General features: G+C 45.7%; 1 protein-coding gene across 3 annotated transcripts in view; it reads right to left on the minus strand.

Annotated features, from left to right (window-relative positions):
• The window catches only part of ABTB3 (ankyrin repeat and BTB domain containing 3), a 187781-nt gene that overhangs the window by 50652 nt on the left and 118162 nt on the right, over positions 1 to 18967 (minus strand). For all 3 annotated transcript variants that reach the window (XM_055808511.1, XM_055808510.1, XM_013299071.3), the window contains exons 3-4: positions 18712 to 18916; positions 6759 to 6911 (exon numbers count right to left, since the gene is read on the minus strand). In XM_055808511.1, the coding sequence (XP_055664486.1) occupies positions 6759 to 6911; positions 18712 to 18916 (358 nt within the window). The remainder of the gene's footprint in view (positions 1 to 6758; positions 6912 to 18711; positions 18917 to 18967) is intronic.

Genomic DNA, 18967 nt, shown 5'->3' on the forward strand with positions numbered 1-18967 from the left:
ACCCAGTCCTACGCTGCAGCAAGGCTCAGATCCATCTACGCTTTCAGTTTGAACTTATGACTTGTTAACATTCACATATTCCTGTGTCCACGCTGCCCTTTAAATAGTGTATTTTTCCTTCTGCGGTGTTTACTGTATTTCTGGAGAAGAGTCACACGTTCCCTCAGCACCCACTTTGCTCAGCTGAATGAGTCCCTTTCTTCTAGGCTTCCTTCATAAGAATGTTTTGTCAAAACTCAAACCACCCCAGCCCATTTCTCTCTACTGGGTCCAATGTGAATATTTTCTTGACTCGGACACAGGATTTGCGATTCCACATCACTTCCTACCACTTTCATGTACAGAGGCACCAATATTTTCCTCCTCCTACTGGAAATACTTCTCCCAATGCATCTTCAAAATGCATTTGGTTTGGGTTTTTTTTATGGCTGGGGAAAAATCCACTTTTGTGGTTTACAGCCATTCTGAGATGAAACACTGCTCTACAGTCTTTACCACCACCTTTCCAATACTCGGCTCCCAATATATATATCTTATGCTGCATATATAGTGTATATGTTACATATACACTGCACTATGATTTTTTCCAATTCATTTCCGCGTGTTTGCCTTCCATTTGTGGAAAATTGCATTTCATCCCATTTCTTTTGTCCCAGCCCTCAAGGTCATCCACTTTTTCCTGGATGATTTCCCAAACTTCCTCTGTCAGGACAATGCCTCTCAGCACCATGGCATCAGCAAATTTTAACTTCATGAGCACACTGCTAAGATTTGTGCCAAAACCCTTTCTGAAAATTAAAAAATACCGGTTCTTATGAGTGAGAGCTGAAGATCTCTGCTTGTAACCCTATCGCAGCCAATGCAGCCCTTGCTACCTCTCTCGTGAAGCCAGCCCCTGCTCACTTTCCAATTCCCTTACTAACCCCATCTTCTCCATCCTAACTAATAGCTCCCTGCATGGACTGCATCAAATTGTTCACTCAAGTCCAAATAGATGAAATCTACTGAATTTCCTTGGGGTAGAAAATCAGTTATCTTATCAAAAAGTTATTGGATTAGTCTGGCAAGATCTATCTTTAGAAAATCTGTGTCACATTTTATCCCATTTTTCCCTTGACAACATGTCTTTAATCAGTCTTTGCCTGAAAAAACATTCAAAGGCCTTGCACTAACAGCCTGGAATTTTCCTTGGATCATTTTTCATCCTTTTCAAACATTGGGCATTACTATTATTAATCCTTAGAGATATGGCACTACTCCAGGCTTTGTTAAAAATATTTCCCTCTGACCCTCTGATTTTGTGAGGCAGCTCTTTCTCATCGCTGGGATAGAGGTTATTGGCTCACCTCAATTTGAGTGCATTAAGCTGCACAGTTTGCTCTCCTTTTGATTATTGTTTTTCCATTTTCATAACCTTGTTGCTATTATTTGGTTTTCCTTTTTCCCCCAGGGTTTTCTTCCCAAAAACAAAGGCAAAGTATTCACTTAAGTTCTTGGGTGATGGCCTCTGCTGGCACTGATGCGCACCTCTCACAGGTGCCTCTTCAAGGCCAGCACCTGCAGACACCAATTTCACCTCTGCATCCCAGGAAGAGATGAGCAAAGCGTGCATGCCCATGGTCACAGGCAGAGCTAAGACCCAGACTCACGGCCAGGCAAAGAAGAAAAGGGATATTTGCTGCATTCGCTATACACGAGCCCAGCACCACCAGGGAACCCAGCCATAACTCCACAATGCTGCTGTGGTGTATAAGCAAGTGATTAAAGGGGACCAAGTTATGGCTCTCCATCTGTGCACAGGGACAAGCCCTGTCACACCAGCTCCTGCTCTCACCAGCTCTGCCCCGACCAGCAGCAATGCTACCACCTCCAACTAAACCTGACCGAAACATAAGCAGGGGCTCTGACTGCACCAGTGGGGTTGGCATGCAAGCCCCACTGCCTAGCTCTGTCCTCCAGCGTCCCCCCAACAACCAGCGATTGCAAACAAGGGACTGTGACGCTTCTCACGGGCACTCTGGTGGTACCAGAGCCTGAGGGGTCTCCACAGGTTGTACGCCAATGCAGGATGAAGCAAGAGGAAGACAGACCCCTGTGGGACTCCACCTGCGAGGAGCCTGGCAGCAAAAATGCCATTTCCCGTTGCTGCCCTTTGGGTACAGCTGCCAAAAAGGACTTCAGAACTCTACAGAATTGTCCCAGGCTCCTTGTGCCACAGTGTGGCACATGCCTCCGTGTGTGGCTGTGGTGGACAGTAATGAATACCACAGGGAGCAACCTCAGTCTGCACCATACAAGAGAAAGGCACAAGCCTTTTCACCTATGGATAAGAAGAAACCACTCCTCAAGATGAGTGAACTCTGCTTCTTCTTCAAATCCCAGCCAGGAACTTTGCAGCCTACTAGGCAAGGGCACAGGGGACACTGACAGCCTCACAGGCAAATGCTTCTGGGACATCTTGGTGCCATGGGAGACACATCTGGTGTTCCTCTTCATTCAGACACCAGGAAGGTCCCTTGACATAGGCTAGGTCAGCAACCCCGCTGGGCATTTCTTCCCCAGCCAAGTGGGGATCAGATGTCCAGCTGGGATGTTTGGGGTTCAGGAGCCAGAATCCCACCCTCAGACAGTGCAAGCTGGAATCTGCGGATATGCCTCTTCCTGCATCACTGGAAGTACCACGACTGAAGATGCTGCCCAGCTGATTCCCTTCAGCAGAGCACGGAGCCCTTCTCAGGGGGAAGGGGGCTGCTTTCCGAGCCCAGAAACATCTGAGAAAAGTGGATTTCCCAGAGAAACCGGATAGGGGATGACTTGGAATCAGAGGTCTGAGGTAATGCTGAGGGCATAAAAAAAATGCTTCAAATGACACATGGGAATCACCCTTTGTAGAGGGGAATTGCACTCACATCTCCAAGACTGTGGATTTTTCTTCAATTTTTGCTGATTCTGGATATGAGAATGAACATGCGTGCACACAAACTAGACTATATCCCTCCTTAATGACTGACTGACCAGAATACAGACCTTTATCCAGTCAGGTGCAGAAGTGACCAGGTAACAACAGTCCCCCACATGACAGCACCACCTCTCGGGTCAGTTTGTTCTGGCATCTTTACGTCCTCCAGGATTGCCATAATATACTGCAACTAGAAATGAAGCCACTGACCCTGATAAAAAGCACGGCAGTCTTTGTGCTGAGCCATACAGGATGCTTCTCCCTTGCTCTATTTCCCTGCCATCAGCCTCTAGTCCCCAGATATAGTCATCCATTAGCAATCCTCCCCACCACGTCTAACACACTGGTTGTTTTTTGTTTTTTTTTTTTAAACAAACTTCCCACAGAATGGAGGAAGGAAAGACATGCAAAGAGCTTCTTGCGTTTAGGCGGGGCAAGGGGAAAGGTACCCCTTGCAGATGTGATGATGAGGAGCAGCCAAAACAATGCATCTGTTTGCAGCCAGCCAGACCCAGTGCAGACTGAGAAGTGATACATACTACCTTATTGCAGCAGAAAGGGAGGTCGACACAGTTTTTACCATCATGCTCCTTTTTGGCAACAAATTACCTTAATCCCTGATGCCTTCATCAGTAAAAGGTCTGGAGCAGAGTGCAGAGCACCCACCGTCACCAGATTCAGGCCAGCAGAGAGCTTCCTTGCACACAGTTCTCTACTGACTACATCCAGCTGCTTCAGGCGGCCCAACAGAGCCTGGGTACAGGCAAGGCTTTATTTAAGTCTGGTCTCCCAGTATGACAAAGAATATTGTGGACACAACTCGGGCTTCCACCTCCGCTAGCTGCTGGGCATCCAGAAGTCCACTCATCTGTGAAACCTACCTTCTTGCAAAAGGTGGAGACAACTGGTCTGTCTAAAGCTTCTGCCCCTGGGGGAAGGTGAACATTTATATCCCTGCTTATCTCCCAAGGCTGGGGAAAGGGAAGAAACTTTCTGGCATGTCTGCTGCTGTAAAATGAAAAGAGATCAGGAAGGAGACAGGCAGCTCCTGCCTGATTGCAGCTTCCCTCACTCCTCTACCCAGAGCAAGAGCGGCCCCCCTTTCAGGAGATGAAAATATTGCACGAAATTACGGTGATGGATTTTTAAAAAAGGATCAGAGGAGGGAAGAAAGAGCGGAAGTATTGGAATGAAAGGCAGAAAGAATGCAGGGATGATTTACAAAGCCACATATTGGGAACCTCACTGCTGAAGTATGTGATTGTGCTGTGAAGTGTCACAAGAATCTGCTGGGAGACCTCCATGCTGTAGTTCAGATAAGAAATTGAACATTTGGTTTTTATCTGAACTGATCCTGAACTCCATAGCCTTTGAGATCCTGCCAATCTCTCCCTCTCCTTCTCCCTGTATGCATGGCTTTCAGCGTGCAAGCTGATTTTGTTTTGTGAGTTTGCAACAACAGGTTGTGAATCAACACCACAGAATGATGCAATTTCACATGGGACCATGGGAACTTTTGGGTTCAGGTCTCTATATTACAGGTACTAAAGACAGCTAAGAAAAGCCTAGCAATTTAACCAGTTTCAAGGTAATGCTTATTAAGCCGCTTCTATAAAAGTCACAATATATATCAAGCTAACTGCATTTAAAATCCTCCAGCTGTCATCCATCACACAGCTTATTTGAAAAGCCATCCCCTGGCAAAGTTGTTGTATTTTCTCTCCTCCCCCCATAGGGGGAATTTATGGAATTGATGCTTGCTGAGGAGTTGATAGCTGGAAACACTCCTTCCCTAACGAAATGCCTAGATAGTAGGCATGAAAGGCTGGCGCTTGCCTTAGTGGAAATGGTAAGTGCTGAGGGTCTGCACTGAATACAAATAAAAAATTACAAGTGCAAAGTTTCAAATTAACATCCTGATGCCTTACATTATTCTTCAGAAAAGGTTGGTCCTTCCTTTGATCTCAGGATTTCAGGCAGCCGGGGTCTTATTTGCAGCTACGCAAAGAACCTGCTGCACTAACTGGCAGAAGGCACAGACCTTAAAATAAAGCCCAAAGTATGCAGGCACTCCTTTGCAGACCTCTGCAGACCTCACAACAGAGTGAGACTGTCATCCTGGGACATCAGTGTGTGAATCAGGCCATTGTCAAATAAGGGCACATAGTGAAGCCTGGCCACTTTAAAATCCAGATTTTTGTCTCAGGAATGATTTCTCTTTTCATTCCCAACTGATTAATTCCAGGCGACACTCTTCAGGCTCATTCCCACTTTAAGACAAGCAGGACAACAGCAACCACTTCTATTTTTTATTAAATGAATTCTTGATGGCAACTTTAAACGAAGTGCTGATTTGTTCCTCATAATTAATAAATTTTTTTGCAGCGTAATAAAACTATCCTCAACTTCAAATGCTTTTGAAACTCCTGGAAAATTGTCATGGCATCACATATACACACACACACACTTGGACAAAATACAACTTTAAGAATGGTATATTGTGTTTTTTAATCCACAGATATTTAACTGTATCTACCTTAATTTTTAAGATAGAGGCTGTAGAGTAGAAACATTATTGCCTTATTTGCAATCCTATCTAAATACTGGAATAGGTATCAAATTAATTGTGCCTTTTCAAAACCAAGTCCTAGGTCTTCAGAAAGTGTGTAGTACCTGTAAGTCCTGACATTTCAGTAGGGACACAGAACGCTGCACTTCTGGAAACAAGGGCCAAGATGATCACACGAAAGGAAAGCAATTAAAGCCAAGATTTGAAATCTGAAACGCTCAAGATTTTGCCTTTGAAATTCAACATATTTCTTCAATTAAATATTGAAAAGCAGGGACTATAAAAAGCCTATGCAAGTATTATACTCTCTGGTGAAAGAGCATGTCAAGGCCAGAGTCAACACAAGGCAGCTGCTCCGATGCAGCTTGTCACAGCTAATCATGTAGATCACCCCTCTGCTTTCTGTGTTGCAAGAAAGAATGCACGTACTGCTGTATGAAAAGGCAGACTGCTGAAAATTGGGGTTTATGTACAGATTTGTGAAGAAATAGCAGTGAGCAATTTCTACTTTGGCAGGTTCAGAGTGCCTTTTCATATAAAAAATCAAAACTAAATATATTTTTGACTCCAGAACAGCCCTAGATCATGCTTTTATACATGTACGTAATAATAAGGCAAAACAGACACTAAAAACATATCCTGACAATGAATACTTTAAGACTTCATTAGAAAACCAAAAGGTCATATCTGATACATGAAAAAGTCAAATTATCTAGGCTGACATTTACAACTACTTTGAACCGACATTAGCATGACAAATACAATTTTACTGCAAGAGGTAGTCTTACCTATAAGTTTAAATGGCCCTTTAAGCATTAATGCTGAAAACAAAGCCATGAAAAAATATCTGCAGCCCTGCCAATTACATTCCCGTATTTTATAGCAAAGCAACGTGAAGCAGACAATTAGCAGAATTTCAGTCCCTCATTAGCAAGCAGAACCTTGTAAGTAAGAGAAAAAACCAAACAACCACTATACAAGCTCTGACGAACAGATTACAGACTTGATCCAGCTGTGAGATATTCAGGCACCCATTACCATGCAACCAGCTTAGCCACGGATGTGAGCAAATACCGGGAGCCGATTTTGCAACACACACAGTGACAAGCCTGAGCATCCATGCACCTCTCAAGGCAATAACACAGTCCCTCTGCCTGCTGGCTTGCTTGCTGTCACTAGGAAAGAGACACACGTTTATCACAAAGCAGCCGATTTTTTTGGTGGACTTACTTTAATTGTCGAGGTTCGCAGTCAACTCCCGGCAGTAAGAGCCTCGCTGCCTGCCGTACGTCATCGCTGTCCACCGAGAAACTGCGACGGTGCCCCGCGTGAGCCACGGCAACTCGTATCCACTCCATCAGGGGAGGCAGTACAATGAACGGCCTGGGAAAGCACAGAGACATGAATGCTACAGTGCACTAGCATCAAAATAACAGGTAGAGAGAGCGAGAGAGCAGGGGGGTGCGTGTGTGTGTATGGATGTGAGAATATATATATATACGGAGAGAGAGAAGGGTGCAAGCAAAACGAAAGCATGGGAGAGCAAACCAGCTCAGCAAATTTCAAGCAGCTCTAAATCAAGATGTCTCGCCCTGTCTGTGGAGCAGGATTATTTGAAAAGTGATATTTATGAGCCATGCTCATTTACAGGGCTTCTGCGAGGTCAGTGCACCTGCCTGGCTAGCCCTCCCACCACCCCATCCTTTGCACAGTGTATCCCAAAAAGAGGGCAAAACCCTGGCACAGGACCGTGTCCTGCTCTGGCTCATGCTCCAGGTACACACCCCGGCCACAGGAGAGGGGATGCCCCCACGCCAAGATGCCAGGGATAGAGAGGTGATGCCCAAGGAAGTCTCCAGGATCTCCTATTGATGCCATGCGCACCTCGCACTGAAAGCACGGACCTTTGCAACTGATCCTGCTGTGCCAGTGTCAGAAATCAGACTGTTTTGTTTCACTTTTAGCGCTATCAAGCCACTACACCTTCAGGTACCAACTGTTGTGTCACCTGAGCAAAAATACATAAAACCACCCCCTAGAGTGGATAGTGGGACTCAGCCACAGCCCCAACTTGAGCAAAGTGTGGACACTATCAGACATGGTCCTTCACTCCACAAGACCTGGGCAGTCCCACGTCCTAAAAAGAGCTGCCCAAGCCTTAGATGAAGCACACAGCATTGTTTGCCTTGTCTATGCTAAAAATTATTTGGGGACCAAGAGAAAAATGCCAAACCTTAAATGAGAACCAGAGACTTAAGTCCCAGTTTGGAGATAAAAATAAAATATCTGCAGCTGAACACCTTGGAAGGATGCTGCCTGTTAAATCAAGGTGGACAACATCCCCAGACCAACTCAGGCTGCAGCAACTGCTCTCCTGTCCTCAGCAGGTTTTTGTGTCTGCTTCATCACCTAGCTGGGGTGTCCAAAATGGGTGTCTCTTCCACAGCTGTAAACAGAAGACAAAGTCTGTGTGGGGAAGGGATGAAGAAGGGTAGAAGAAAACCCTCTTCATAACAATATACTATAAAATTCTAAAAATTGTAGAATTGTTAAAAAATAATAATTGTGTCCAAGAGCTACTTGAAAACTATGCTGGAAGTCCTGTGTTTAGACAGGACTGCTTAAAAGTATTTAGACACATTGACTGTTTCATCCTCACTGTAAATACTGTAGCTGAGAGATGTTAACAGAGACTGCTATAACATTAAAAAAAAACCCAAAACACACAAACAACAAAAAAAAAAGATACAAAACCTTTAAATTACTACTGTCCTCAAGGAATGCCTGTAATTAATATGCTCTTAACTTCTTAGCCTGAACCTTCTTTTGTCTCATTTCCTATGTGGCTCCCTTTCCCCTCTTCTTTAATTGTGTATTCCCTCCGTTTATTAGCTCAGTACATCATTCTAATACTGGTGATGTTCCTACTAGTGCAGCATCATCCCCTACTTTTGCTCCCTTCCCTTCTCCCACTCCTTTTTATTCAATATTGCTTTCCCTTACTTGCTTTTCCTTCTGTGGTCCCTTTTCATAGAGAAGGAAGAAAAAAAAGCCAAACACCCAGAATCTGGATTAGGTGCCCAGTGGGGCACCTAATTTACATTTTAAGTACATAACTTTACTCCAAAAGGATATACCCTGAAAAAATGTAGTTAAGATGATGTTGATTCTGGAATATCCTTCTCCTATTTAGAGCTTTTTATGCCATTTATTTCTCTTTTGAAGACTTGACTTTACATAGCTCTGATATTAATATTCTTGAAGAGGGATGAGATATTTCAAAAGCGCAAAGGACAGAGAAGCCCTGAGGCCACTAACTTTCCCTAGGACACTGGGTTCCCAAATCTCACGGGTGCTTAAATGAATAACCTCTTTTTGAAATATGACATCTTTGGCTGACTTGCCACTTTCATCATTATTCTATTCAAACACATCACCATCACCTCAAGACCAGGCTGCATTTGTTTCCAAGGCTTTTCGCTCTCCCCAGACCTGCTGAAGCAATATAAGGAGGCAGATAAGGACAGAACATCATCTCCCACGGCTCTGGTGAAATGATTTCCATAACCCAGCTCATTTGCCATGATGGCAGCAGCAGTCAGAGGAGGAAGAGGGGAGAAGCAGGGGTGTATCTGCTCCTGGAAGGTGACCTGCTTCCCAGTCACCTGCGACATGTGTCATCAGAGCAGAAGGGACCTTCTCTCAGGGCACTAAGTAGCTGGGGACAAGTGATCGGTGGGAGTTGTTTTCATCACTTGCTGAGCAAACAGTGGAAAGGGAGCTGCAAATCACACCCGAAGTGTAAAAATGCATGTAGTTACCCACAAAACTTGGTGCTAGGAAAACAATTAAAGGGAAACTCAGTTCTAGGTTATGGTTTGCGTGAGCAAACGCAATCTGGATCAGAGAAATTAAGATAGGCTTGTATGGACAGAGCCTTCCTATAACATCCACTGGGCAAACAGAAAAGCAGAGCGCCGCAGCTGAACAGGGGACTTTGGGGTTCACACTTTATCTTCCTCTTGTGCAGGTCAAAACCTCAACCAGCACAAAATCTGCACCACCACGGCACAGAGCAGAGCAAATAAAATTATTTACAGGAACTATGGTAATTGCAATACAAAATTGCATTTTTTTTTCTTTCCTGGTCTGGCGAACTGCAACAGAGAAATAGAAATGAATGTGGCTATTTGGTGCAATAAATCCCAAAAGGGAAGATAATCGGTGTTCCGTGGAAGCAGAAGGATTTTCTCCAAAGGCTAATTACAGTCCGTACAAGAGGACATGGAGTTGGCTGAGAGTACATTACATTCCTTTTTCCAAGGCAAAAAAAATCATCACTGCATATCTGAGCACGTCAGGGAACTTGTATTTTGAGAAGAGAACCAAATATGGCTGAGTGCAATAGGTTAAAAATACCCTTCAAGAGCCTATACACCACGTGAGGATGATTTTTTTTTAAATACTGTTTGTGTGCCAAAGTAGAAAGAGGAACATGAAGTTATAGGGGTGTGACAACCCACAAGACAATGTGACATCAATAAGAAACATTTCACTTTACAAACTACACCGTGTGAAAATGGGTTAGAAGAATGCATCATGGCACTGGTGTGTACATTGATTTACCTCTGGTACAAGGGCAGGTAACAAACAGGAGAGTTCAGTACTTTTGTGTTTCCAGAGCAGACACACAGCAGGTAAGTCACCTAGTTACATGCTTTGGAAGCACACACCTTAGCTAAATTAATCTAACCATGGTAGGACCGTGCTGCTGGGCTTCACTGCCTGAAGGATATGGAAAGTCAAGAGCAGCTCAACTGCTGCAGAAGCACCTTACTGAGATGCGAGTCAGCAAGTGCTCTGTCATCCTCCTCCAGCCCATCTCTGTACCTATGCTTAACTTCAGGCATGTGCTCCCAGCCTCTTTAATTCACTGTGATTCAAAGCTAAGCATGAGCTTAAGTAATGTCCCAAAAAAAGATCGTCTTTGTCACAGGCTCATATTTTCCTGCGCTGTCATCGAAGGGGAAAAACATGCCGGACCAAGATGCAGGGAGCGGTCTCTGCACAGAGCAATCCCCATCCCACAGAAAAGAGCTGGGACAGGGAGGGAAGGGATGGGGAAGGCTAACAAAAAGCAGATCCCAAAGTGCTGGACCTTTCTGGGCACTGTCCCCCCAGGCTTCAGGCAAGGGGACAGCCAGATCCCCTTGGAGCATGCCCTCCCCAGGTCCCTACTTCAACAACAAAGGGAATTATAAATGCCCCACAAACCCTCACATTCCTGGTTCCTCTCTCCACACAGCATCCCTCCCTGTTCCCTCCTGCCATGCAGCACCTCTCTACATCTATTTTGGGACAGTTTGGGGACCCACATGCTCCTTTGCCTTGCAGACATCTGCAGGCAATACCCAGCTGGCACCCCTCCACAAGGAATAACCACTTGCCTTCCTCTCCCATCCCAGCTATCAGATGTCCATCTCCACATCATCCTCAGACATGGCAGCTCCCCACCGGCACCCACTCACGCCTATCCCCAGCACCCTCCTTCCAGACTGGGGCCAACAACCCCCCCATGCCCAACTGGAGGTCAAACCTATCTCATTTTTTGCAGGGCTGGTGTCTCTGGGGCTCTTCCAAGTTACGAAACGGCTCATCGGAAAGCAGGTATCATTGGGGGGAGGGATGGGGGGAATGGGACGGACACACATGACACCTAAACATAACGCGTAACCCACTCCAATCAAGCTTAACCACATGAGGGATTGCCTAAAACCTGCGCTCCTCCAAAGATACAAGCAGCAGAACTGGGCTGCCCACCATTCCATGCTTGGCCTGCTGGCACACAGAGATATTAGAAGTCCCATCATGCATATGCAACAGCTCAGGCTTTTTCATCATCGTTGTTGTTATTATTATCCTCAGCAGCAGCAGCACTATACCTGTATACAAACAGGAGGAACAGTGAGCTGCAAAAGCATGAAAAATATGCACTATAAAATGCAACAGGATGCTTTGTTATTTTCGCGTGTGTCTGTGAGGAGTGCAATGAAGCTCCTTTCTGGACACTGCCTGCTGTGATGCTGGAGTCACAAAGCACTAGGGTCAGCACTCCAAGAAATCCCAGCTCCCAAGAACACCTTGCTGTTCCCAGTAACCCCGGGCCCTGGATTTTCCCTGTCCCTACCACCTCTGCAGGGTGCAGGTTCCCTGTTGCTCACTGACTGTGGCTTCACGGTCCACCTTGCTGCCCCGTCCTTCAAGGGCTGGGCCACCACGCACACCCACCCTCTTCTCCTTGATTTCCCAGCACCTTAAGCAGTTCTTCCTCTCCTCAGTCGCTCCCTCTGCCTTGCAGAGTAACCCACCCTTTTGGCAGGACCCCCTGCACGAAAGCAGTGTCCTGCCTTACTCTCTCCCAGTCTCCACTATGGAGGTGACCCCTTCCGAGCTCCCCTGGGACAGGTGACTCCCTAACAATTTTTGCCAGGCAACGAGAATCCCAAACGAGGGACTACCTGTCACCTTCTCCAGCATACAGCCTTCAACTGCCTTCCTGATGGCACACTCCTCACCAGGCTCAGTCCTCCTCCACTGCTGTGGCTCACAAACCCTGGACAGGCCACCAAGCCCTTGTTCACAGCAGAGCCTGCAGTGTGCTCCAGGACCAGGAGCTCATCAACTGCGCACAAGAGATTTCCCCAAATAATCACAGTGCTCAAAGAAAATAATCATCATTTCAAGTGCAGCCTCTCTGTTTCCAGGGGTACTTCACATTCCTTTTCAGATGCTGAGCCTTGCCCTGCCATGCACACACACTCATGGCATATATTAAATCAACCACCACGGAGAGGACTGGCTCCATGGTCTGCATCACAACGGGAATGGGACAAATACCCAAGGGCTAATCCTGTTCAGATGTGAATTCTCACAGGTGCCTCATGTTGTCCCTTCCTCAGTTTCACCAGCTCTGAGTGGACACAGCTGTATAGACCAGACCTTCCTTTAACTTAAGCACCTTATCTATGGTTGAATTATTAGAATTGCTTTGGATGACTTCTGTTTGCCGGGTCCTTTAGCTACTGAAGAGGATGCTGTTGTGATAGGCATTGAGTTTCTTCACTTACTCCAGCCAAGGAGCGGTGACTGCAAACCTTTGTGGCAATGGCAGCCAAAGTGCTACAGGCAGGTCACTGCTGTTTAAAATTGCAAAAGCAATCCAGTAAGAGTTAGCGGTGCTTCTGAGAAGCATAAGGCTACACTTTTACAAGAAAAAGCCTATCTAGACAAAGGTAGGGAGATGTTTTTGCTTGTAGGTAAGAGTCAGAAACTAATATTATGAAAAGATCTATCCATTTATTTAGTTTGTTGTTTATGTTTTCATGGGTGGTTTTTAAAGAAAATCCCAATATAAGAATTGAAAATTCTCAGTTCTGACAGTTTTCATTTTAGAACGTATGATGAAACCATATACACAACGCTAGTTTTTAAGTGTTATTGGAGGACAGAAAAGCATGTTTTTTCCAATGTTTAGCATACATTTCAGATGGGTTTCTGGGCTTCAAACCTCATATTTTATATTTACACCATAAGCTACTTGTCTTCAGATACAGCAAATACTTCCTGATGTCTTCAAAAAGCTGCCAGTTGCGATCCTGTCCAGGGACCCAGCAGCTCTGACTGATGCACCATGCAAGTCCATGCAGTTATCCCAAACTAGGCAGCTCCTCCACCACAACAGAAGCCCAGCTAAGGGTGACCCATGTAGCCAACCTCTGAAAAATCCAATTCCGCATTTTGTTCAGGCTGAAGGATCAAATCTTGCTTTCACACAAGCCTCAGTGAGACCTGCCTTGGTGGAGGGACTGTTAACCCTTATGCTTTCATGTGCCAAGACATTCGTGCTCCAGAGTCTGCACAATGGTATCTGCAAGTTACAGTTTTTGAACTCGCATCCAGCATTTGAATGTGCCATCCTGTTGCCTCTCCTGTGTTAAAAACATTAATGGTGCAACAGAGTCAAAGTGATGACTCTGCCAGCAAACACAATGGGGAAATACTTCACAGGCAGTTTTGACATCAGATTTGACACGACTGGCTGTGGTATAAATCCCTGAAGAGATGCCAGCACTGAGAGTGCGGTGTGGAATGGCTCAGGTAATGTGCTTGTTCTCACAGTGCTGCATGCAATTTTCTCTTGAAAAAAATCCTACAGCCACCCCATGGACAGTGTTAAGTCTAGCTTAATAAATTAGATGTAGAATACAGCCCCAGCCCAGCAAGGATGTACCGTCAGACAGCCAAGCTATGAATATGCCTGAACCATTTCTTGTAACATGTGCCATCTCATGTCGCTGCCAATACTGTTTCTGAAGGGATTATTTTAAAGTGGAAAGTCTGACTTCTAGGATGCAAATCTAGAGGATTTGTGTAAGGATGGATCTGGGATTTCTTTTCAGTGGTTCCCAGTCAAATGAACCCTGGTGTTAACTTTGAGTTCAGCAAGGCCATGGTTTTACCACGTGAAGTTTTCAATTAAATAGTGGATAAAAATATATAGGGTTATATGGGCTTATGCCATACAGGCACATCAAGCGTGTGCAATCCCGTCTTCAGATAGAAATTTGCAAGGAAGGTTCATGCAGGTTTCATAGCAGGACTCCCACATGCCCAGTGCTAGCACTTGTTCTCCTTCAGCATTCCCTGTCACTCCCTCCACTCTCTGCTGCCTTTGCTGGAGACTGTCATACCCGTGGAGTTTGTGCCACATAGTAATTTAAATCAAGGACACATTTCCCTAGTTATCTTCTTACTGAAGTTGTTCTACGGATACAATCTGTGCTACAGACATGGCTGTACCCATTACGGAGGTGCTTTGAAAGAGTTAAAGTTATTTTATAGCAGCAGAACACTCCTCTCAATAAGGGGGCCGCATCACATTAATTAGACACATACACTGATAACTATCCAAAGCATGAAACAAAATTCAGATGATAACCCAACCCCTTTCTATTAATCACAAATGACTACAGGCTACAAATGGCACGTGTGTGCATGTGCAGGGGACAGGTATATTTGTGTGTGTGTGTGTCCACATGCATGTGCAAGGCAGGCAGAAAAATAAGAAGCAAGCAATAGCCCATGGGAGTTTCCTAAGGAACTGCTCCACATACAGGGAAAAGTAGTGAAGGAAAAGTGAAAAGAAGGTTAAAACCAGACACGTATCCATCAACTCAATTAATACTCGAGGGGAAAAGCTAAAGGCTGCCAGGTGGTACAGGGAGTTAATGCTCCTCCAAGGCGGAGTGGCAGAGGAAGTGCTGGAGAAGGAGCTCCGCTGCCTGTGAGCAGAATTAATGGGTGGTTCTGGACCGGCTGGGCTGCCGAGCTGCTGCTTCTCAATGAGTTGTTAATGGGGAACATGGAGAGTGAGGAAGTAATGAGGACTTTGTCAATACAGCTGTGGATAAAAGTGGGTAAGGAACCACTTAAGGAAAAAACCATCACACAAATCTGCAACTACTGATTCTGTGCTTTCCGGTGCTTGAGAAATTACTTGCAATAATTTTGGAAGTGTTATAGAGAGACTGAGAAGCAAAACACAACCACGGGACAGATCCTTTTATTAAACCAAAAGCAGAAAGCAAGCAAGAAATCTTGGCAACATTACCCTCATCTACAATTCCTTCTTTTTTTTTTTTTTTTTTTTTTTTTAAATTCCCAGGAAAGCAAAAGAATGAACAAACCTAAATAATCCATAGCCACCCACAAGTGCAGGTACTGGAGGAACACTGCTTCTCCAGGTAATACCTGGCATAAGACAAATGTCTCCATCACATGCCAGCTGGGTGCAATAGGGAAGGGGGAGCCCACAAACAGGTCCATCCCACACACTCCCTGTACCTCCATGCCTGCCAAAATAGCTGTCTGCAGCCCCACAAACAGGTCCAAACCCCCTCCTGTACCTCTGCACCTGCCAAAACAGCTGTCTACATGGTACCTGGGGACATCACATAACCCACCTCAGCAGGACTGGCTTGTGTTGGTGCCAGCAACATAGCCAAAAAATCAGAAAGTTTCTTCCAAAGTGACCAGATTGAAAGAAGAATATGAATTTGGGGTGGGAGGGGATCACATATCCATCTCACAGTTGGGTTTGTTGGAATTTAGGAAGAAGGGAATCTTTTCCAGGTTTTCTGAGCAATCCTGGCTACTCTCCATCTCCTCCCCACCCCATGAAAGCAGCTCCCACCCCCCCACCCAGCAGGAGCATTGCTGTATAATCATCTTTCCCTTTTATTTTATGTAAAGACAAACCCTATAAAAAACACACCACATTGTCATTTCTTTACCTCCATGAAGAGCAAACACAGAGAAATGCTCCCTAGAAACAAAGCACTGGATTTATTCAAAGGTAAACATCCCATTTTACGTGTCCCCCAAGACTGTGAGGGAGGTACTGCTTTCTGTGCTGGCAAGTGCTAAGCCAGGCAGGACTGCCATTGTACCGGCTTCCCTCCCACATCCAGCCTCTGCAGAAGGACATGCAGAGCCTTTGCAGCTCCCTAACTCAACCTGGCTCAGAGCTGAAATCCAGGTGGGCTGGAGATGGATGGGAAGGATGCAAGCAGCTCTCAAGGGGCCACCAAGCACTGCAAGCACTGGGGGAGCTCTCTGGCCACATCCCACAACCCTCTCCACCCTGTGTATGCACAGTCAGGGAGGAGGCGGCCAAGACAGTAGCCAAGTTGGCTTCACGTGAGCCAAGGACAACCCCTTTTCCATGGAAAAGGTGCCTACAGCCAGATCCATGCAGTCCTGGCTTCTCTGCACCAGCAGAGGTACAAAGAGGCCAAGGATGGGGAAAGATGCCTGGATCTCCTTGCTTCTTTATGGGCTTCTTCCAACATAAAAGCAATTGCCGCAGCTGGAGAAGGACAGAGGGAATATGGTACGTAGATATGGCACAAAGCTTGCAGATATTCTGCATATAAAAATGTCATGTTTAACAAACCCACTCCCCTGCAATGCACAAAACCCGATCGTGGAAACCAAAACCACAGAAATAAGTCATGGACCACAAAGCATGCTTCCATGTGAAAAAAAGATGGGAAATAGGGAGGAATGCTCCTCAGAGCCCTCAAGAGAAGTCAGCTTCACCAGTCTCCTTTCTGAGCCGCACAGGATGGTTATATCCAGCTGGTGAAACTCCAGAGTACAACCCCATGGAAATATCCGGGCTCACGCTTAACCCTGCACCGCTCCCACTCCAGCGCTAAGTACTAATGCATGTTTGATTAAGCAACAGGAGGAGTATCTGCTCCTTCCAAAAGTGACCACAAGCTCTTGGCAATAACACCGAGTACTTGCTCTGGCCCTAACCGCACACCGCAGTTGTTAAATTGCCTTGCCAAAGGAAGACATCTTGCCAGACGGAGTATTCAAAATAAAGTGAAGAACAATTGCTTTAAATAATCAGCATTTCAAGTGCTCTAATGAAGAGGACATGTATTAAGGTGATCTCAAAGAAAGGAAAACCTATTAAAGCAAATGCTAAAAGTGATTTTTCAAATATTCCTGACCTTTTCACTTTCCACAGGGAACTCTGCAGAGATCTTACAAAACCAAAGCCTCAGCATTATTTACCTTTATATTCCCACTGGTTCCAGTGGCATTACACTGACAGATGGGGACTACGGATCAGGTGAGTGTATTTTCGAACTTTGGTTATTTCTTGTGCATACTAACCACCCTTGGACATGAGTTATGCCTTCTGAAATAACAAGGCTGGATGACAAATCATTAAATTAAAAAAAATTAGGAAAACAAGAAAATTCTGGATTCCTGTAATTCCCCCCCCCCCCCCCCCCCCTTTTTTTTTTCATACTTTGGAAACAATAGAGCAAAAAGCGACAAACATGCTCATGGAGCGACCCAAACTTGAAAAGAAACAAAATGCCACCCAAAGTCAAATGGCAAAATTCCCACTAACATCATTAATGCCAGAGTTTCATCTTGTATGCTTTTCTGTGAATTGATATAGAAGTATTTCAACTAAGATATCACATTACATACCATTTATAATTACATATACAATGCGATTCTCAAATGCTGCTTTTGAGATGCAAATCTCATACTGAAACAATAACTCAGCCCTGTACGTTCAGCTCTCGGGGCACATGTGCAGATCAGAGTTTGGCTCACACGTACAGCATGATATATACATCGGGTTGTAAATGTGGAGCCCAGCTTGAAAAAGCAGCCTGCATTTGCATCACCATGATACCCATCTTAAAAATTGAATATGCAGCACCTTCCAAGCACCAGCCGCTCCTCTTGTCTCCATACTGGGGGAGCCTGGTTTATGGCTGGTGAGAAGCGCAGCAGGGAAATAGCACAGTGTGCCTCACCACACACGGGGCAGCTGGTGTTACTGGAGGGTTTCCTGGGCTTTATTTTCCTGGCCAGGAAGCTGTCCCAGTTGCCTTCTGCAGTGCCCACAGACAGAGCTGTCCTGCGCTGGGCATGCTGCCTGCCTGCCAGCATTTGGTAACCCCAGCACTGGATTCAGCGGCATTTCCTTCTCACCTTACCGCAGACCCCAAGTCTGGGGTCTCAGGTGTGCCTCCCCTGCCCCGGCCATCTCCAGAGCAGGGACAACAGCAGCACAGCCAGAGCTGGCCACATCCCCAGCAGGGCAGCCCCAAGGTCACTCCTGAGCCTGGGTACTTGGTACAGCTGGAGCCCAGCATCTTTAATGACCTCTTCTTTCTACACACTACTCTTAATTTTCCACTTCCCCAATCACAGCTGTTGAGCCCTATTAACACAGAGAAAAAACACATTTAAACCCAAACCTGCTAAGCCAGAAATAGAAGTTCTCATTTTCTTTTCCAAAACACAGAATAGCTGAGCAACAACGAAAGGAAAAGGAAATCTCTCCTGAGTGCACATCTGGAACCAATTTGCTGTATGTAGCCACTGGGTGTCACTTTTGATATATACTGGCTCAGCCACGCAGAGCTTCAGTGAGAAAAATGGATTTCAAAGAGGTGATCCTAAACCAAACCAGACTGCTCCACAGCCTCTCACGCGCAAGCTGTAATTAGCAATTAGCCAGCCAGGCTGATTTATTAATGAAACATCTTTGCCATGACATTAAGCACCATGCAGTGGCTCTTACCTCTCAGTCTGCAGCGTGACTTTTGATGGTTCCACATTGGGGTTCTCCCACTCCATCTGCGGACAGTGCATGAAGTAGCAGAGGGTGTACAGAGCCTCCGGCTCCCAGTACAGCGATCCCTGCTTCTGGTGCATTGGTGTCCCGTTCCCATGCTGCTTGGCATTGAGGGGCTGGAGGTGGTGCATTGCTCGAGACACCAGGTCGCCTGGAAAAAAGCAAAAGCTGGGTGAATGCCAGGCTTTTCAGCTGCCTCTCC

The sequence above is a fragment of the Falco peregrinus genome, chromosome 6 (genome assembly GCF_023634155.1).
Source record: "Falco peregrinus isolate bFalPer1 chromosome 6, bFalPer1.pri, whole genome shotgun sequence".
Lineage (NCBI taxonomy): Eukaryota > Metazoa > Chordata > Aves > Falconiformes > Falconidae > Falco > Falco peregrinus.